This window comes from Hypanus sabinus, chromosome 30, assembly GCF_030144855.1.
Source record: "Hypanus sabinus isolate sHypSab1 chromosome 30, sHypSab1.hap1, whole genome shotgun sequence".
In the NCBI taxonomy this organism is placed as follows: Eukaryota; Metazoa; Chordata; class Chondrichthyes; order Myliobatiformes; family Dasyatidae; genus Hypanus; species Hypanus sabinus.
In genome coordinates, this window is record NC_082735.1 from 5,627,622 (window position 1) to 5,650,343 (window position 22,722).

The following is a 22,722-nucleotide window of genomic DNA, read 5'->3' on the forward strand; positions in this document are numbered from 1 at the left end:
CTCCAATGCTGACAGCAAAACTGGAATAATTTTCCAGTATTTAAGATCACGGACAAAGCATAAGCTAATTTGTAATACTTTGAGCTTAGTTAAAAATACTTTGAAACAAAAACATTGATGTATTTTAGGTTGTGATTTTTGATAATTTTTGAACATTTTTAAACATTCAAAGCTTCATTGGGGCTGACAGTTGACAAAGACTGTGGCTTAGCTGGCTTTAAAAATCTCAGGTTTTTGTTGTCCGTCTGCTGCCTCGCACCCTAAATGATGGCATTACATTGTACACAACCCTGCACAGGTTGTCTGTAGCTCATTGATGGCAAGTGAGCCAGCAGTAAGCCTCACTGCTGATAGCAAGTTCTAATCTATTACTCCATCTGGTTTCTGCAGCCATCTCAGGACTCTGTGACATTACAGCTTGTGTCTGAATGAGAGCTGCCAGTACTGTAGACTTGAGGAGAATCAGGAAGTGGCAGTTATACAAACCATGTTAATAAACTGGACTTTATAAACACTACATGGTATCAGTAGGTTTCAGCATTGTCATCAAGTTAACCTACATGATTCGGATCCTTCAACAAAGTATTCAAAGAGTACACAAGGAATTCAAAAAGATAAATATTTATTAATTGAACATTGAAATTCTGGCTTCTTCCATTGGAAATAGGGCACAAACCAGCCAGCAGTGTGCACTCCTGGTCACACTGGGGTACCTTCATTTACTTTTCCACTGGCAGACTCGGTTTCCTCTGTAGATGCCGCTTTGCGCTTCTGCCATTCAGCAGCACGCATCTTCCTCACCTCCTGGAAAACCTGAAGCAAAGAAGTAACAGAGGGTTATTCTGACTGCAAAAGTGTGCCTGGCCTTTTCCACTTCTTTGTACTCCACGTGGCCTTGCTTTTTCCATTCTTTAGTCCAGTTCTAGTAAGGGTTTCCTTTTTGCAAAACCAATTCTGTTGCAAAAACTCTACCCAAAGGCTCATCTTTCAGAGTTGCTGTGTTTCTTTTTCATTTGATCATAACTTTTCACTTCAGATGTATGGTAAACATTACTGCAAATATTTCTCTTCATGTTATTACCTGTGCAGTTACTTATATACAAAGTTAATTAAGTACTCAAACTAAGCTTGTTTACTCCTTTCATTAAACATCACCAACAGTGTACTCCTCAGGATGTCATCTCTACTGGGCTGGAGTTCAACTTGCATCACACAACCCCTAGTCTTGGTCCTGCAATCATTCTTCCTGCGCAACTTTGCATCATCTTTAATGGCAGGCTGTTCAACTGTACAGACAAATTGATTCTACCTTCAGCCAATATCAAGATCCGTACATTCTGGGGTCAGTAAAAGGCAGTACTCATTAGTCATTCTATAATGGATGCCTTTCCAAACTCGTCTAAGATTCATTTATCACGCCTACTTCAAAATATAGACTGAACTGTGTCATTTGCTTTAACAACCAACACAAACCAAGGGTGAGCTAGGGGCAGCACACGTGGTGTCACACATTGCGGCTCCAATATATTACACCCACAATGCTGAGGAAAACACAGAATACAACAGCAGCAAAACAAGCCCCCTTCCTCCCTGCCACCCACCCACATACATAGGCCTCTAACCCCAGGAGAGGGCATTTTCTTCCGCCAGCGGACTACCTCTAAACAGAGATCAGAATGGCTCCCTAACCGACTTAAACCTCCCATGTCCTAAAGAAGGGTTAATTGCAACTGCCCACTGATAACCCTGCTGGCTAATATCCTACCTTTATGCACAAAGCTTTCTTGGCAGCCCATCGCCGTGTCACTTTCCTGTAATACTCAGGAGGAAAGGTGTACTGGATGCCCAACTGCGTGCAGACATTCTCGAAAACTTCATAGCGTGTTCGCCGGAGGTACTTCAGCAACTTCTTCCGCCTGTCGATTGCCATCAGCATATGGCGTTTGTTGGTCTTATCCTGGCCAAGTGAAACCAGGAATGAGTGCTAGATAGTGTGTATGTAACTACTGAGGGCCAACCATTTCCCATAACACTAGGATAGGTAACTAGGGTGGCGACAAGGGGAAATAAAGGTCAAGTGATTTAATTAGTTTGGCCATAAACTGAATTAATAATCCTTTCAATTTAGTACATGAATAAATGCTGTGAAATACAGAATCCAGTGAGAGGAACTATTCAAGCCACAGAATTAGAGAGCAAGCCGGTGGGATTAAATCAGAGAGGTGCAGTAATGGAATTGGGTGAAGAGTAGAAGTTAGCTCACATGGACCACAAAACTGAGATCAGAGAAGGTGAAATAGAGAGAGAAGACAATGACTGATAGGATTCAGACTGAATTTGTGTGAGTCACTATTTTAGAAACCATCAGCTGGAACCACTTGAAACAGGAAGTACAGATTTAGCTGTAGAGTGCAGTAGAACTGAAGTACTCACCTTTCTGTGGAGCTGCAGGTGCTCCTGGAAATTCCGAATTTTTGCTGTTAAGATGGCAACTGAGGGAAGGATAGAGGAGAGGTAGGTAATTTAATGCATAATCATCTACGCTTTAAACTGAAATCAAGGAGCTAAGAAATGCAGATGCTGGAAACCTGAATTTAAAACTTTTACACTTGAGATATCCAAAAGGCGTTTGATTTGGGGTACCCAGCAGCTGCTGTTTTGGTTGCTTCAGATTCAGTAACAATGTACAGAAATAAACTAGTCAGTCCAAGTTTGCACCAATCACCCAGTTCCCATTAACTTTCTTGATTCTAAATCTTCTACACTTCACAGTAGTCAATTAACTTACCAACCCACGTATCTTTGGGATGTGGGAGGAAAATCAACACACCTGGAAATGTCCCTATTTCTGGAGAAAGATCATTTTCCTAACACATTAAGTTTGATTTCTCTCCACAAATGCTACCTGCCTGGAACAGCATACTGAACCATTTCATGGTTCAATGATCTCCCAGTATATCCTTTAAATCCATGTATACTCAATGTATAAATAATGTGGCTGCTCTAGATTCCCTTCTTCAATGTTTCTTCATTGGTGTAAATTTTCACACTTGCCAATACAGGTATTTCTCCTCACCACCCCTTACAAAGGTAGAGCGTTCCTTTGAAACCTTTCTTAAGCCAAAATGGCATAAAGCGAAAAACCATTAATTTATATGGGAAAATTTTTCTTAAAAGTGAAAATCCTCTTTGTAATGCAACAGATTACTAATACAGGTCTTTTGTAAAAGCAAAGTGGCGTAAAGCCAACATTTGTAAAGTGGGGGACACCTGTATTGTAAATTTCATCTTCACCTTCTCCAGTGCAATCACATCCCCTGGAAGGTAATGACCAGAATTACATACAAAACACAACCTGTACTCTAACAAGTACATGCTCTGGCATAATGTACCTATCCTTATATTCTATACATTGGTTAATAAAGGCATCTCTCTGATGTGGCTTTTAACCACTACAGTAACCTGTTTGCTACCATTAAAGACCAGTAAACATACACTCCAAAGTCTTAATGTTCCTCCACTTTGCTCAATATCCCCCCAGTTATTGTACACGCCCATGTTTTCTTCCACTCAGTACATCATCTCACAGTCCTCTGCTTTATATCCAGCTTGCCACTTTTTTTTGACCATTTGTATCGTACTGCAGTATAGAAGAATACCCACCAACCATCCAAGACCTTTGTTATCACCTATAGAAAGATTGCACCTTCTATATTCAAGTTTATATCATTACAATATTGCAAATAAGAAAATTAGGTATTGAGCTCTGTAGAACTGTCATTGCTTCAGGCTTCCCATCACAAAAATAATTCTCAAATATCCAATATTGTAGCGCTAAAATTACGACACGGAGTCGGTAACTGCAGTCGAAGGAAAAAACTTTATTCGAAATCCTCAGCCTCACTTTTAAGCCTCCCTCAACCTGCCCCCCGTGGCGCAGAGGCTCCAAAGCTCTGTGCTCGCAAACCCCCGTAGGCTATCTAATTGTGAGCCGGTTCGGATGTGCCAGGAAATGGGTCGCCACAATATCATTACTTGTTTCCTGCCCCCGAGCCAATTTTGAATTGTAAGTTATCCCTCTCCAATACACTGTTGACCACCTGGGACCCTGTTTCCACTGGGAAACAATGGTTTCTTTATTGCTATTGTTGATCCTCCTTGTGACCTCCTCAAAAAACAATTCAGTCATTATTTAGGCAGGGCATTATAATAAATACACATACTCTGATCTGATTTGATTTTCTAAACCAAGGTTCATAGTCAGAACAGATTCTAAAAATTTGCCCACACTAAAGATATATCAGGGATTCTGATGTATACACGGACACCTTCTAAGTCAACAGTCTGCTCCCCAGGGGAGGAGAGACTAAAATTAGAGGACATGGAGTTAAGGAGACAGGGGAAAGATTTTCAAGACCTGAGGGCAACTTTTACCACACAGAGGGTGATACATAAATGGAATGAGCTGCCAGAGGTGGTGGAAGAGACAGGTACAATTGCAATGATTAAAAGGAACTTAGATAGATGAATAGGGAATGTACAGATGGATAAGGGCTAAACAGCAACTGGGACTAGCACATGTAGATAACCTGGTCAGCATGGGCCAGGTGGGCTGAAGGGATGTTTCCTTTTGTATAATTCTATGACTCTAAAAACACATAAAATGTTCTCTATCTATGGGATGTTTGGACACTTTCTGACAATGGCATCATTGGTATCGTTCCTCTAGATTATTTTTAAACCCTCCCATACGGTCCAAATCCTCTTAAATTCGATTCCATTTTGTAATCCATTTTTACGTTAAGTAAGTTATAGCATTTCCAATCTTTTACTGATATTGAATCCAGCTGACCTATATTGTTGGCAAACATAGTTGGTAAGTAACAAAAGTCAGCAATTGAAACATTGCTGCCAAGTTTCAGAGACATAAGAACATTAGAAACAGCAGGTTTCAACCATTCAGTCAAATTGGCCAACTTGTCCTTGGTAACCTACGCTGCAAATCTCTTAAACAAAAATTCTATTGATCTGTGTAAATTATTTTCAGTCCCATAAGATGGAGTATTACTTGCCTAACTTAACAAGAATATACTTACCGATTAAGGCTACATAGTAACTTTGACAGTTGATTCCAAAGATTCAGCACCCACTGGGATGACCACAATCATAAGTTGCCCTCTCTGTCTGTATTAGAAGAGGCCAGTTTCTGCTTTAAGTTATCACTCTGTGGCATTGACTCAGTGGTTTCTTTCTCCATTAGAACCACCTGGTCTACTGGGCACATCACACAGCTCTGCCATTATAGCACAAAATACAGACAGAGAAGCAAAATCTCCAAACTGCCCTGTTAACTCACTGTAGATTTCAGCTCATCATCCCCCTCATTGCCTTCTGTTATTTGAAATGATCTTATTTCTTCTTCCCCAATCCTCATCTGAAACGTTAACTGTTTCTCTTTCCACAGATGCTGCCTGATCTGTTGTTTCTGCTTCTACTGATGGACTTCAGTAAATCTCATGTTCTCAATATTTATTGATTATTTATTATTATTGTTTCTTTTTATTGTATTTGAACAGTTTGTTGTCTTCTGCATTCTGGTTGAGCACCCTAACTGAGTGGTCTTTCATTGATTCTGTTATTATTCTATAAATTAATGATGTCCCCAAGAAAATGAATCTCAGTGTTGTATATGATGACATATAGTTCCAAGAAAAAAGTTCTGAACCCTTTGCAATTACCTGGCTTTAATAAGACAACATGTTATAAGTAACCTTAATCTCAGTCACAATAATAGACAAGCACAATCTGCCTAAACTAATAACAAACAACTGTACTTTTCAAGTCTTTACTGAACACACTGTTTAATCATTCACAGTCCAGGCTGGAAAAAGTGTGTGAAACTTGTATTTAAAAACCAGTAGAACCTCCTTTAGCAGCAATATCCTTCACCAAACGTTTCCTGTAGCTGCTGATCAGACTTGCACAAGGGCAAGTTTGAATTCCTCCGTACAAAACTGTTTCACACTGGTTAGGCACAGGAGTATGTTCAGCCAGAGACTCATTCCACCAAGATGTAACACTGAACGTCATAGGAAGTCATTCCTGCTCATGGCCATCAAACTTTACAACTCCTCCCTCGGAGTGTCAGACACTCTGAGCCAATAGGCCGGTCCTGGACTTATTTCCACTTGGCATTATTTACTTGTTATTATTTAATTATTTATGGTTTTATATTACTGTATTTCTACACTATTCTTGGTTGGTGCGACTGTAACGAAACCCAGTTCCCTTCGGGATCAATAAAGTATGTCTGTCTGTCAGTTCATCAACAGGAGGAAATGTGCAGATGCTGGAAATTCAGGCAACACACACAAAATGTTGGTGGAATGCAGCAGGCCAGGCAGCAACTACAGGAAGTAGTAAAGTTGAAGTTTTGGGCCGAGACTCTTCGTCAGGACTCATCCAAATTTCTGGGATAGCTAGCATGAACTCTTCAGGTCATGCCACAGCATTTATCCATACTATCCTTTGGCCTTAACAGTCACATTTTTACAGATACTGATTGCAACATTTTAACAGTAAAAGCAACTGCCTTCCCCAGGCACAAGTTAGTCAAATAACAAGTCCCCCTGCAGGCACCTCCTTATAGACCCTCTTGAGTGAGCAGGTCATGGTTGGGGTTTAATTCTCCATCCTGACTGGTTAGTTTGAATTGGGCTTGTTCTAAGTGGTCGACACAAGTCCAACACAGTTCAGAGGACACAATTAGACAAGCCTAAGCGAAGTGGCACCTAGAAGGCCTAAAAGAACTGTGTCATGGAATTGTGTACTCCATAACTTTATCACCATGCCAAAAAGTATACTTCAGTGAGAATGGAAGGCTATTGAACACAGGATAGCAGTAGCTTAAAAATTAGAGCAAAACAAAGTGGGTTCGCTGAACATCATGCTCACGCAGACCAAGGTTTGATGATGCCAATATCCTTGGCAAGGTAGAGAATGCCTACAAGAGAAAGAATAGGGAATCACTTGAGATGAAGTATGTGGGGAACCTAAATGTAGGTTCTAAAAGTGTAGAAATAGCTCCAGTCTGGCACCAAATATTCCAAAAGAGGGTGTGGGCTAAAAAACTCAACCAATCAAAACAAAGCCAATTCTTGTTCAGAGTTTTTCTCATAGTGAACACATGAACAGAGACTTTATCGAATTGTGTAAGGGAAGGGAAAAGAAACAAGTAGGGAAGTTATGGAAACCGTGACGATTAAAGAGGAGAAAGTACTGGCGCTATTAAGGAATATAAAACTGGATAAATCTCCGGATCCTGACAGGATATTCCCTAGGACCTTGAGGGAAGTTAGTGTAGAAATAGCTGGGGCTCTGACAGAAATATTCCAAATGTCATTAGAAATGGGGATGCTGTTGGAGGATTGGCGTATTGCTCATGTTGCTCCATTGTTTAAAAAGGGTTCTAAGAGTAAACCTAGCAATTACAGGCCTGTAAGTTTGACGTCAATGGTGGGTAAATTAATGGAAAGTATTCTTAAGAGATGGTATATATAATTATATGGATAGACAGGATCTGATTAGGAACAGTCAGCATGGATGTGTGTGTGGAAGGTCATGTTTGACAAATCTCATTGAATTTTTTGAAGAGGTTACGAGGAAAGTTGATGAGGGTAAAGCAGTGGATGTTGTCTATATGGACTTCAGTAAGGCCTCTGACAAGGTTCCGCACGGAAGGTTAGTTAGGAAGGTTCAATCGTTAGGTATTAATATTGAAGTAGTAAAATGGATTCAACAGTGACTGGATGGGAGATGCCAGAGCTGGATAACTGTTTCTCAGGTTGGAGACCAGTGACTAGTGGTATGCCGCAGGGATCTCTACTGGGTCCAATGTTGTTTGTCATTTACATTAATGATCTGGATGATGGATGGTAAATTGGATTAGTAAGTATGCAGATGATACTAAGGTAAGTGGCGTTGTGGATAATGAAGTAGGTTTTCAAAGCTTGCAGAGAGATTTAAGCCAGTTAGAAGAGTGGGCTGAACGATGGCAGATGGCATTTAATGCTGGTAAGTGTGAGGTGCTACATTTTGGTAGGAATAATCCAAATAGGACATACATGATAAATGGTAGGGCATTGAGGAATGCAGTAGAACAGAGTGATCTAGGAATAATGGTGCATAGATCCCTGAAGGTGGAATCTCATGTGGATAGGGTGGTGAAGAAAGCTTTTGGTATGTTGGCCTTTATAAATCAGAGCATTGAGCATAGGAGTTGGGATGTAATGTTAAAATTGTACAAGGCCAAATTTGGAGTAATGTGCACAATTTTAGTCACCAAATTATAGGAAAGATATCAACAAAATAGAGAGAGTACAGAGAACATTTACTAGAATGTTACCAGTGTTTCAGCACCTAAGTTACAGAGAAAGGTTGAACAAGTTAGGTCTTTATTCTTTGGAGAGTAGAAGGTTGAGGGGGGGACTTGATAGAGGTATTTAAAATTATGAGGGGGATAGATAAAGTTGATGTGGATAGGCTTTTTGAGAGTAGAGGAGATTCAAACAAGAGGACATGAGTTGAGAGTTAGGGGACAAAAGTTTAGGGGTAACACGAGGGGAACTTCTTTACTCAGAGAGTGGTAGCTGTGTAGAATGAGTTTCCAGTAGAAGTGGTAGAAGCAGGTTTGGTATTGTTATTTAAAGTAAGATTGGATAGGTATATAGACAGGAAAGGAATGGAGGGTTATGGGCTGAGTGCAGGTCGGTGGGACTAGGTGAGAGTAAGCGTTCGGCACGGACTAGAAGGGCCAAGATGGCCTGTTTCCGTGCTGTAATTGTTATATGGTTATATGGTTTAGTGAGTTCTAGAGATTACTGTAGGTCTTTTGATGCTACAGAAGGTCTTTTTCACCTTCCTCAGCATTGCATGTTGGGATCTTGTGATTTTTACAGGATGCCCATTCCTAGGGAGAGTAGCAACAGTATGGGGTTTCCTAAATTTGTAGACAATTTCTCTTACTGTGGAAAGATGAACATTTAGGTCTTTAGAAATGCTTTTGTATACTAGAAAATAAAACAAATTGAATTTGGCACAGGATACATTAGAGGAAATTTTAAAAATTAGGAATGAAATTAATAGTTTGGCTAAGCAAGAAATCAGGAAAAATTTAATGTTTCTTAAACAGAGACACTATGAAAGTGGATCGAAATCTATGAAAATACTGGCATGGAAACTGGAAAAAAAGATAGCAGAAAATACAATTCATTGAATTAGGGACCCAAGAACAAAAATGATAAAAAAAATAAGCGAAGTGAAATTCAAGAAGCTTTTGAAATGTTTCACAAAACTCTATATTCCAAAGTTCCAGGGGGAAGCATTACCCAGACTGACACCTTCCTGAATTCTGTAGAGTTACCCACTTTAAGCAAAGAACAAAACAGAATGATGACTGCTGACATAACTGAAGTTCAACTAAAAGCTGCAATTAGTAGGCTTGAATTAAGCAAGTTACCAGGATCAGATGGATATATGGCAGAGTGGTACAAAGAATTTAAAAATAAGTTAATTCCCGTCTTACTCCCCACATTGAACTGGGCTCTAAAAAAGGCACAAATGCCACCCAGCTGGAAGGAAGTGATAATCTCAGCTATAATGAAAGAAGGCAAGGATAAAATGGAATATGGGTCATTTAGGTTCTTAATGTAGATTATGTAGCGGTGTGCTACAAGCAGCGCTAAAATTACGACACGGAGTCGGTAGCTGCAGTCGAAGGAAAAACTTTATTCGAAAACTTCAGCCTCACTTTTAAGCCTCTGTCAACCGGCCCCCCATGGCGAAGAGGCTCCAAAGCTCTGTGCTCGCAAACCCCCGTAGGCTATCTAATTGTGAGTCGGTTCGGATACGCGGGCTTCTGCGCCCCACCGCTGGTGGTAGAAGCACCAGTGGTCATTGGGCCGGGGGTTAGTGGGCTCTGCGGCCGGGCCTGGACTGGTTTGCTGCCGGAAGCGTGGCTGGGAGATCTGTGCGATGGACGCCCCGCTCACCTTTTTGGCGTTCCACAGCAAGTCCGCCCGGGCTGCCACCTTCCGGGGGTCACTGAAATCCGCGTCGGACAGCAGCAGGCGTATGTCCTCGGGCAGCTGCTCCAGGAATGCCTGCTCAAACATGAAGCCTGTGTGTCCCTCGGCCAGAGACAACATCTCGTTCATTAAAGCCGATGGAGGTCTGTCGCCCAAGCCATCCAGGTGCAGTAAACGGGCAGCCTGCTCGCGCCGTGAGAGTCCGAAAGTCCTGAGGAGCAGGGCTTTGAATTCCGTGTACTTGCCGTCTGCCGGGGGCGACTGTACGAACTCCGCGACCTGGGCAGCTGTGTCCTGGTCGAGGGAGCCCACCACGTAGTAGTAGCGGGTGTCTTCTGAGGTGATCCGGCGAACGTGGAATTGGGCTTCGGCTTGCTGGAACCATAGGTCCGGGCGCTGTGTCCAGAAACACGGCAGTTTCAACGAAACCGCATGAACAGAGGCGGCGTCGGTCATTTCTGGTCCAAAAATCGTTTGGACCGTCGGGGTCACCAATTGTAGCGGTGTGCTACAAGCAGCGCTAAAATTACGACACGGAGTCGGTAGCTGCAGTCGAAGGAAAAACTTTATTCAAAAACTTCAGCCTCACTTTTAAGCCTCTGTCAACCGGCCCCCCATGGCGAAGAGGCTCCAAAGCTCTGTGCTCGCAAACCCCCGTAGGCTATCTAATTGTGAGTCGGTTCGGATACGCTAGGAAATGAGGCGCTACAATTATAGATTATTTACCTCCATCATGGCCAAACGATTAGAAGAGTTTCTACCCATACTGATACATAACGATCAGACAGGTTTTATACAGCAACGCCAGACACAAGACAATATACGAAGGATGCTTAACATTATGGATCACATACAAAAAAAACTGAAGAAACAGTGATCAGCGTGGACGCTGAAAAGGCATTTGATTCAGTTAACTGGAAATTTCTTTACAGAATTTTACATAGATTTGGTTTCCATGACACAATTATTAAAACTATAAGGCACTATATGATAACCATACTGCTAGGATTAAAATCAATGGATATTTATCAAATAGTCTTATCTTACAAATGGGTACGAGACAGAGTTGTGCATGGTCACCACTGCTATTCGTATTATATCTGGAACCATTAGCTCAAAACATCAAATAAAATGAAGATATCAGGGGAATTACTATTAAAGGGACAGAGTGTAAACTGGCTTGTTATGCAGATGACATTTTGATCTATCTAGGGCAACCAACATACTTTTTACCTAAATTGATGCAATCTTTTGAACAATATGGTCAATTATCAGGATACAAGATCAATACAGATAAAACCCAATTACTTTCATATAACTATAGCCCAGCAAGAGAAATTGGAAGTAGATATCCCTGGGCATGGCAAACAGTCTTTCAAATAACACACACAAAATGCTGGTGGAACACAGCAGGCCAGGCAGCGCCTATAAAGAGAAGCACTGTCGACGTTTTGGGCCGAGACCCTTCGTCAGGACCAACTGAAAGGAAAGATAGTGAGAGATTTGAAAGTAGTGGGGGGAGGGGGAAATGTGAAATGTGGTATACTGCGTTCGGTGCTCCCAGTGTGGCCTTTTATATATTGGTGAGACCGACGCAGACTGGGAAATCGTTTCATCGAGCACCTAGGCCCGGTCCGCCAGAGAAAGCAGGATCTCCCACAGTGGCCACACATTTTAATTCCACGTCCCATTCCCATTCTGATATGTCTATCCATGGCCTCCTCTACTGTCAAAATGAATCCAAATTCAGGTTGGAGGAACAACACCTTATATACCAGCTGGGTAGCCTCCAACCTGATGGCATGAACATTGACTTCTCTAACTTCCGTTAATGCCCCTCCTTCCCTCTTCAGATTCAGTTTATTGTCATTCAGAAACCACAAATGCAATGCAATTAAAAAATGAGACAACGTTCCTCCAGAATGATATTACAAAAGCATATGACAAAACAGACTACACTAGAAAATCCACATAACCTTTGGCAATCCCCAATCCAGAGTCCGGAGAGGCTGCTGCGTATTAATATCACGCTACTGTCTTACCGTCCCCGGAAAGAAGTTCCAAATCCACCAAACAAGACCAAAAACTAAAGCTACAAAATCTGCACAAAACCACATAGCTACAACATATAGTTACAACAGTGCAAACAATAGCATAATTGATAAACAACAGACTATGGGCACAGTAAAAATAGTCCAAAGATGTTAAAGGACTATAAGTTCAAAGAAATTGTACACAGTTCCCACAAGTCCCCAGGGTCCCAACAGACTCACCACTCCACACCGGCGGCAGAAGGGAATACCCCCGCTATGGACTTCCATGGCGCCGCCCAACTCAACCTCGCAGACGCAGCACACATGAAAGCCACCTGACCGCAGCGGACTCCGAGTCCGTTGAACCTCTGAGCCGACGACCATCCCCTCCGGCACAGCTTCTCCAAGCACCATCCTCTGCCCAGCGTATTAAGACCAATGGCCATCGGCAACGCAACCCCGGGACTGGGGGCCTGTTCTTCCCAGCAGAGTCCTGGACCTCACAGCAGCAACAAAGGTCTTCCTGGAGATTTCCAGATGTTCTTCTGTGCTCCCATGTCCGTTTTCAATTGATTATGATTGCACATGGCACCCCACTTCACAAATAACTGATAATCAGCTCCGGAGTGGCCGCTGCAAGCTGCGTCGCACCGCCATCTTGGAAAATCTTACCCCATCCCTGACATATTTAGTTGTTTGCCTGTTCTCCATCTCCCTCTGGTGCTTCCTCCCCATCCCCCTTTCTTTCTCCCAAGGCCTCCCGTCCCATGATCCTTTCCCTTCTCCAGCTTTCGCCAATCACCTTTCCAGCTCTTAGCTTCATCCCACCCCCTCCAGTCTTCTCCTATCATTTCCCCCTCCCCCTTACTACTTTCAAATCTCTTACTATCTTTCTTTTCAGTTAGTCCTGACGAAGGGTCTTGGCCCGAAACGTCAACAGTGCTTCTCCTTATAGATACTGCCTGACCTGCTGTGTTCCACCAGCATTTTGTGTGTGTTGTTTGAATTTCCAGCATCTGCAGATTTCCTCGTGTAGTCTTTCAAATATTTGGGCATTATTATCCCAAAAGATTTGGCAAAATTATCAGAATGCAAGTATCAGCCTATATATAAAAAATTAAGGAAGATATAACAAGATGGAACCTAATTCCTTTTTTCAGTCTCAGTTCAAGGATTGAATCTATTAAAATGAATACACTGCCCAGACTATTAGATCTCTTTCAGACTCTACCAATAGAGATTAGTCATAATCAATTCAATGAATGGAACAAAATGTTATCAGGCATGGTAAAAGACCTAGAGTTCATCTCAAAAGTTTACAATTAGCCAAGGAAGGGGGGGGGGGGGGGGGAATGGGATCTACCTTATCTTAGAAATTATTATTTTACAGCACAGTTGAGAACTGTTATGTGTTGGTGCAACCCATCATATGACGCTCAATGGAAAAACATTGAGGAGGGGATACTTCCCATCCCCATACAGGCAATTTTGGCTGATAACAACCTACAAAGGTACATAAATACTATTGATAACCCATGGGTGAAATAGACTCTTAAAATATGGAAAACTATTATAAAAGAATACAAACTAGAGGGAGATAGTGCAATTCTTAAGTGGTGTGCATATGACTTGGATTTTATGCCGAATAAACTGGATGCTAGATTTAAGGACTGGACAGCTAAAGGAATAACAGTTCTTTGCAATATAATGAAAGGAGGAACACTGTTCAGTTTTGAAATGCTTAAAGAGAATGCTTACAAAAACAAGACTTTTATCAGTACTTACAGATGCGGCAATATGTTAATAGGACGGTTAAAAATGTAACCAAGGCAAGACATGTTTGATAGAGCTATTAGAAAAGCATATAATTCAGATAACAGTAGTAGAATCATTTCAAGCGTGTATAAGGCTTTGTCAAATCTTAAAGCACATTCCACTTCATACATTAAAACAAACTGGGAGAAGGAAGGAGGGATAATTATATCTGAGGAAGAATGGACAATAATACGGAGATATCAATGGAAGTGTACCAGTTCACAGAAATGGAGGGAGTTTGGATGAAAAAACTTGATATTTTATTACACCCTCTCAGAAATCCCATTATGATAGTAACCTCCCCGTTTGCTGCAGAAATTGTGGAAATCAAAATGCAAATCATTATCATATTTTCTGGGAAAGCGCCGTTATCAAAGACTATTGAAGTGGGAGACACAATGCCCTAGAAGACATCTTTACATGTGAAATACCCTTAGAAAGTAAGACCATGTATTTTGGGTATATACCACAAGAATGGTTGAAAAGAGATAAATATTCAATGAATATACTGTTGGTGGCTGGTAAAAAGACTCTTACTAGGAAGTGGTTATCACAGGAGAGCCCAACTTTAGATAGAAATTACAATGGACATTTACAAAATGGAGAAGATAACAGCATCTGTTAATCGTAAGTTGGAACAATCTGATTCATACTGGGAAAAATGGTTTAACTACATTAACACCTCATAGGTCTGATTTTATTCCCACAAATCAATGAATATGTTGTTAAAACAAAAATCACTCCCTACTTGTACATAGTTTTCTCCTTTCATTGTTCTTTCTTTCCTCTCCTTTCTATAAGGGTATACCTCAGATAAATATTATGTGGAGATTCGTGGCATATAGGACTATATGATATATATGTACAATATCTGAAATACATCTTCTGTATTTTTTATTTTTTATGTATCTTTATGTTTGTTTGATGATGAACTTCAATAAAAAATTTATAAAAGAAATATTTTGTAGCCTTTTTCAGCTTCACGCATCTCTACAGATCTTCTAAGATCCTCTGAACATTGTTTTGATTGAGGCATGGTGCACATAAACAGATAGTTCTTGGGAAGAGCAGGCTCTGTCAGTAACCTGACTTTTGTGTGTCTTTTATAGGGCAGGCACCTCTACAACTTGCACCTTAAATCTCATCTCATTGATTGGAACACCTGACTCCAAATAGCTTTTGTAGAAGGCATTACCCCAGAGGTTCACATAATTTTTGAATTATGTGAGTGTGAGTGATTAAACAAAGTGTTCAATAAAGACATGAAAAGTGCAATTGTTTGTGAGTTATTAGTTTAGGCTGATCATGTTTGTCTATTATTGTGACAGATGCTGATCAGACCACATTTTATACGTAATTAATTCAGAAAACCTGGCAATTGCAAAGGGTTCACAAACTTTCTCCAGCAACCATAACATACTTTGATGATAAACTGACTTTGAACTTTGAATAAAATGCAACTGCCCTGAAACTGACAGCATTCTTAAAGGGCTCGTCAGGATGGAGTTTGTTAGGTTCAATCTCCTGAATACAGAAGCTAAAATGGAGGTAATATTAGTATCAGTACTCAGGCATTTAGAGGCAAAGGATGGTTTTGCGTGGTAATTCTCTTTTCTAAGAAGCTTGTCGATATGCAGCCACTAAGTTTATTTGGTAAAACTGGCAATCGGATGGGAAAATGACATCACAGACAACTATGATCCCACTTCAGCTGCGTCCTGGTTTTTAAATGAGTGACTGAAATACGATGAGCCGTGCATGGAAAGGCAAACTCACTTTGGACTTCTGTGGAACCAACATCACTGGGACTCCTCCGCACCTTCTCCACCAGCTGGCTGGTCTTCAACTGCAGCTTCTCTCTCTAAAAGTAAGTCATGCAATCAATCTTGTAGCAGCAGGAAAGTCAACAGCATGAGCAAAATACCTATAAAAAAGTTAACTTGCTCCCTTCACTATATCCACAGTGACACACAGAAAGGAGTATTAGGTGAATTCAGATGGGGAGTTCTTTCAGCCCAGGCTCTGGATGCGCTAAGTGTTTTAAAATTTACATTGATGGTTAGGTTCTGGAGTTAATAAGTTGCTGTTACCAAACATTAATAGTCTCCAAATTACCTTCACACAGTCACATAGGAACAACAGAAATACCCAAAATTCAACACAAACGTTTAATAAAATTTGGCAAATGTTCAGGAGTTCTGCATAGGTTCATTCAAATGAGACAGGGAAGTTATGGTAGGGTGCAGGAACCATGGTGTACAAAGGCTGTAGTTAATCTAGTCAAGAGGAAAATAAAAGCTTACGAAAGCTTCAGAGAGCTAGGTAATGTCAGAGATCTAGAAGATTATAAGGCTAACAGGAGGGAGCTTAAGAAGGAAATTACGAGAGCCGGAAGGGGCCATGAGAAAGCCTTGGCAAGCAGGATTAGGGAAAACCCAAGGCATTCTACAAGTATGTCAAGAGCAAGAGGATAAGACGTGAAAGAGTAAAACCTACCAAGTGTGATAGTGGGAAACTGTATGGAACCGGAGGAAATAGCAGAGATACTTAATGAATACTTTACTTAAGTATTCACTATGGAAAAGGAGATTGGTGATTGTAGTGATGACTTGCAGCAGACTGAAAAGCTTGAGTATGTAGATATTAAGAAAAAGGATGTGCTAGAGCTTTTGGAAATAATGAAGTTGGTTAAGTTGCCAGGACCAGATGAGATGTACCCCAGGCGACTGTGGGAGGCAAGGGAGGAGATTGCTGAGCCTCTGGTGATGATCTTTGCATCATCACTAGGGACGGAAGAGGTTCCAGATCGGAGGGTTGTGGATGTTGTTCCCTTATTCAAGAAAGGGAGTAGAGATAGCCAAGGAAATTATAGACCAGTGAGTCTTACTTCAGTGGTTGGTAAGTTGATGGAGAAGATCCTCAGAGGAAGGATTTATGAACATTTGGAGCAATATATGATTAGGAATAGTCAGCACTATTGGGCAGGTTGTGCCTTATGAGCCTGATTGAAATTTTTGAGGATATGACTAAACACATTGATGGAGGAAGAGCAGTAGATGTAGTGTATATGGATTTCAGCAAGGCATTTGATAAGGTACCCTATGCAAGGCTTATTGAGAAAGTAAGGAGGCATGGGGTCCAAGGGGGCATTGCTTTGTGGATCCAGAACTGGCTTGCCACAGAAGGCAAGAAGTGGCTGTAGATGGGTCATATTCTGCATTGAGGTTAGTGACCAGCGAATCTGTTCTGGGGCCCTAAATTTGCTGATGACACAAAGGTTTGAGATGTTGTGGATAGTGTGGAGGGTTGTCAGAGGTTACAGCGGGACATTGATAGGATGCAAAACCCAGCTGAGAAGTGGCAGATGGAGTTCAACCCAGATAAGTGTGAAGTGGTTCATTTTGGTAGGTCAAATATGATGGCAGAATATAGTATTAATGGTAAGACTCTTGGCAGTGTGGAGGATCTTGTGGTCCGAGTCCATCGGACACTCAAAGCAGCTGTGCAGGTTGACTCTGTGGTTAAGAAGGCGTACGGTGTATTGGTTTTCATTAATCGTGGAATTGAATTTAGGAGCCGTGAGGTAATGTTGCAGCTATATAGGACCCTGGTCAGATCCTCTTGGAGTACTGTGCTCAGTTCTGGTCGCATCACTACAGGAAGGATGTGGAAGCTATGGAAAGGGTGCAGAGGAGACTTACAAGGATGTTGCCCAGATTGGGGAGCATGCCTTATGAGAATAGGTTGAGTGAACTTGGCCTTTTCTCCTTGGAGCATCAGAGGATGAGAGGTGACACGATAGAGGTGTATAAGATGATGAGACGTATTAATCATGTGGATAGTCAGAGGCTTTTTCCCCAGGGCTGAAATGGCTGCTACAAGAGGGCACAGGTTTAAGATGCTTGGGAGTAGGTACAGAGGAGATGCCAGGGGTAAGTTGTTTGTTTATTTGTTTTTTTAAACACAGAGTGATGAATGCATGGAATGGGCTGCCAGCAACGGTGGTGGAGGCGGATACGATAGGGTCTTTTAAGAGTCTTTTGGATAGGTACATGGAACTTAGAAAAATAGAGGGTTATGGGTAACCCTAGTAATTTCTCAGATAAGGACGTGTTCGGCACAACTTTGTGGGCCGGAAGGCCTGTATTGTGCTGTAGGTTTTTTATGTATCTCTGTTTCTAAACACACATTGCTCCCTTGTTGAAAGTACGGACAATGACAACCACCCTCTCACCAGTACTGGCAAACTATCTACTTCCTTCCAACTTTCACAGTAGCTCCAGTCAGCTGCAGCTTCCACTTCATTAAGCTGTTGTGACCTGGGTCTTGTGAAGTCACAGTCTCTCTCTGTTTTCACATTTCTTCACTGAGATTCTCCAGCATAAATTACCACCGACTTTCCCAAATTTTGTCACAGCCTCACGCTAATTTTAACCAGATTATTAGAATTAAATAAATTCAAGCTCTGGAAGGTCGGGGAACTGTGTTTCTTTTATTATGTATAACTGGTTCAGCCTCTTTAGCCACCATCACAAATGAAGCCCTTCCTGGCTGCGATGGTTTTATTCCCAGTGTTACGTACTCGTGATACATGACAGTGGAGCCCTTGTCATGTGACTGGGGTTGAAGCTGTACTGGACTTGAGGTGATGGTCTTGTGATGATGGAATGACGTCATTTTCCCGCCAGTAGAGATCATGTGACGGGTTTTTTTTTACAGGTTATAAAAGGTAGACCCCACCCTGTGAGGAGGGGCAGTTCGTGGCTGGATTTGCCAAGTTGACTTCATGCCACTGCGTGTTTGAAGTGATGACGCAGTTCAGGATGAAGTTTTTATTTAATGCCTAAAGTTTAAAAGGTTAATGCCAACAGGTTCTTTATGATTCTGTTAGTTCGAGGGAATTAGAGGAGAGTGAAGATTCAAGGTTGGAAGTTAAAGATCGAGGAGAATCGCTTTCTACGGTGAAACGGGGGCGACCTTTGTTTGATCCTTATTTGGAAGGATTTCGTTGACTATCTTCGTGTTAATCCCTGGGTTTACCAGAAAGGATTGAGGATAGTGAGGAAGGAAAGGTCAGTGCCTTTAAGCCGTTCTGTTTCGTAAATTCTTCGTGGGAATTTCGACGTCGGGGATCGAAGCAAGCGACGTGAAAGAGAATTTAAATCGTCCTGTAAAGTCTCTCCTTTTAAAATGGACTGTGAGCATATCGAACTTTTGGCAATATCACTTTAAGAACTGTTTTGGAATACCGCTTTAAAGAACTGTTTTGGAATATCACTTTACGAACTGTTTGAACAGCCGCTCAGCAGCTGTTTCCGGTTACGGTAGTGTTTGTTTACTTTTGGGGGGTTTGTTTTCTGTGTTTAATAAACGTGTTGTTTGTTATAAGAAACCCTTGCCGAACTCATATATTTATTGTTGCCTGAATACGTAACACCAGTGATTTGTTGTTGTTTAGATACAGCACAGCTTCAGGCTATTCAGCCTATCGTGCCCATGCTGCACAATTGCATCCCTAGGACGTATTAACCTAACCTGTACGTTTTGGACCGTGGGAGGAAACTGCAGCGCCCAGAGGAAACCCACACGGTCAGAAAGAGAAAATACTAACTCCTTACAGGCAGCGGTGAAACTGAAACTGGGCCACTGGCACTAGAAGTGTTAAGCAAACCGCCCTGCCCCCATGCTGCCCCAATTTACTAACTGCACAGGCTGTTACTCAGTGAGCCCATGGCCTGCTGCTGTTCTTGTTGAGTAGCTGGTGGTACACAGAACAAAGGAACAAATCAATAATAAGCCACTCCATCCTTCCTCTTGCAGGCTGTGCTGGAGAGTAGCAACAGATGAACAAGAGCACATTTACTCCTGAAGGATAACCACCCCTCAGATCACCTGCTTGTGTTCCGTAATTTTACAAGCAATGTTTTCCGGATCACCCCTGGTAAGGCCAGCTTACACTCAGGAACGTGAATGTATGCTAGTATAACGGTGCAGTCAGTTAAATAAAATTGTAACTCAGCAGCAGAGGGGAGTGGTTAGGAACAAATAATGAAATGGGGCATCACAAAAATATCAGAAAATGTCATTGCTTGGACTGCTGCAAATCACAGAATGCTCTTCTTGAATCCAATCCAAAAAGGGGACTTACATGACTTGCCATTTCCAACGAGAGCATCCTTCGAACCACCTCATCCGTCCTGCAGAAAAATATGTCCCAGAGTTAACACCCTTACATTCTCTTCCCTTGTTTCACCTTGGTCTCCCTGCGCACTGCCCCAAATCTACATCCACATCTGTTCCACATGCTGAATAACAGGTGCATGGTTACCAAGCGACTTGACATGACATCCCAGCCTGCGGAACTGGTCTCCACTGCCCTCAGTTCCCATCCCCTTGGGTAAAGCACACTCCTTCTGCCCCGAAGTCTGATTCTGAGTAACCATCCCACCTGTCCTGGTCACACCCCATTTTACAAGTGGCTAATTCTGTGTCCCACACGTGCCAGACACTTTTTCAAAGGGCTTTCTTCACAGTACCAGGGCACTCGGACTGAGCACTGCAGCAACTTATCCACTCAGTGAGTCACGTGGCAAAAGCAGCAGGGCAAAGCACCATTCAGTAGGATTCCACGCTCAGTTTAAAACGTGCAGCAATTTGATATTTAGACTGCCAGCCAAGGATTTCCCACACTCCAGTGCAATATTCAAAACTACATGGAGACACAAGGGACTGGCAAGCTGGAGAGCTTGCTTCATTCAAAACCATACCGATACCGTCAACCCCTCTGAAACACACAGGGCCAGTTTTGAACAGATTGTGCCAGCAAGCAGCAGGTGCTGAACTAAGTGACAGTATTTAAACATTGAACAACAGTTAGCGAACGATAGCTACGTACTTGTTCACTGCCTCCACGTCTCTGTAGTCCTTCTTCAACATGGTTGGTATCAGATCATCCAACTGGCTTGGAAATTCTATCAGATAAAAATATTGTTAAAATGGAAAAGCACTGAAAAACTTCATCCAATAATGCAGGGAACAAGGGCTGCAATCATGCACATAAGCTTTGTAATATAAATAGATATTCAGTTCCAAACAAGCAGCCCTGCTAAGGGTATCGGCTGGAAACGTCGACTGTACTTTTTTTCCATAGATGCTGAACTCCTCCACCACTTTGTGTGTGTTGCTGGGATACCCAGTTCGATCTGCTCTGCCACTCCTTCTCACAATTCTCTAGTAGCTTCAAGTATGACCTTGTGAAAGTTCCAGTGGTTATTTCCATCACTTTACCAAATGTTCCCACCCCAACACCCTATAATTGCTTTTATCCACCCTGATTCTTCCATCAGGTATCCACTCCTCTACCAAACAAATTTAAACCCTCCTCAAAGGCACCCAGCAAGGATATTGGCCCCAGTTATAACCAATCTGGCTGTCCTAATGACAATACCAAACTCACAGAATTGTAAAATCCACTCCTGCTTCATGCATCCAGTTGCTTTATCCACCTTTTCCTGTACTTTTTTTTATGTGTGTACAGGGAGCAGTCCTGATATTATTTCTTCTCCGATCACTGAATTCCCCTTGTAAGACTTCATTCCTCGTTCTATCTATGGGATTGGTACAGATGAGATTCAGTATTTAAGCCCTTCACCCTCTCCCTTCGGGATTTTTTCCCAGATATTTAATGGGCTCCATTGGGCTGGGGTTAGGCAGGGGACGTTTCACCCACACAATCACTCTTCTGTCCCTCCAACCACTAAACCACACCATCTTCCTCTCATGTCCAGAAACGACAGGTCGGTGTCAGGAGATTAGGCAACAAGGAATAAACTCCGAGGCTGTGCTTCTCTGAGTGACGCCGCGGGTTAAGGTCCCAAACGCCCATGGGCCAAGCTCTGGGTACTACGGTCTGTGGGACACACACACACACCCCGACCACCACTCCCCACCCACCTGGCGTCCTCTTCGAAACCGTGGCAAGGCAGCGGGTGAATGGCTGCAAGGCCGTACCTGCAAAAAGAAAAGGCACAGTTACGGTCGGACTGGACCCAGCAGCCTTCCCTCCAGCTACCCATTGCTCCCGTCCCCGGACCGTGTCCACGCCGTTCTGGGGCAGGTACTGGTCCGCTTCACCACCCGAAGCGTGGGCTGGAACACACCCGGTCCTCGCCACCCACCGTACCCCTCCAGCCCAGATCCCGTCTCCGTCCCTGCCCCACCGGTCCCCGAGACCCAATTCCCATTCTCCCATATCGGCCCCGCACCTACTCGCCCCTAGAGTAGTCTCCCTCCTCCCTTCCGGCCCGATAGCTTACCCAGCCGCCGCGCCAGCCCACCATCGTCTCCTCTGGCCCAGCAGTGGAGAGGACGGTACGACTGGCCGCCGCAAACAACCAGGCCCCGAGCCCCGGTCTCCAGTAATCCACACACCGCTCTCCGCAACATCGGGCGTCATTCACAGCGCGACTCGAAACATCATCGGAAAGCGACAGGGACCGCGGTTTGTACCACGTGGGTGCCGGGGCGCGCGTTGCCATGGCTACCGCAGAGGCAGCGCTGGCTGGAGTTTGATGTCTTCTCACCCAACAAAGTGAAGGGTCCGAAAGGACAGAGAACGCGTGCAGCTGATACAAGCCATTCGGCCCACCATGTCTCTGCTGAACACGATGCCGAATTCAACCAAACCCCACCTGCACGTGGCCCACGCCCTTCCATTCCCTGCACACTCATGTGTCTGTAAGTCTGTTGAATACCTCTGTGGTAACGGCTTCCAGCAAAGCATTTTGACA

The 22,722-nt window shown here is 42.8% G+C and overlaps 1 protein-coding gene across 1 annotated transcript; it reads right to left on the minus strand.

Annotated features, from left to right (window-relative positions):
• Positions 1-605: 605 nt before the first annotated feature.
• mrps15 (mitochondrial ribosomal protein S15) lies at positions 606-22,413 on the minus strand. The gene is made up of 8 exons (XM_059954265.1): positions 22,249-22,413; positions 21,887-21,943; positions 20,829-20,904; positions 20,082-20,130; positions 15,710-15,794; positions 2,434-2,492; positions 1,766-1,957; positions 606-813 (listed from the first exon to the last, which is right to left on the minus strand). Exons 1-8 carry the CDS (start codon positions 22,376-22,378, stop codon positions 700-702), a joined length of 762 nt encoding a protein of 253 aa, XP_059810248.1. The 5' UTR covers positions 22,379-22,413; the 3' UTR covers positions 606-699.
• Positions 22,414-22,722: the final 309 nt, after the last annotated feature.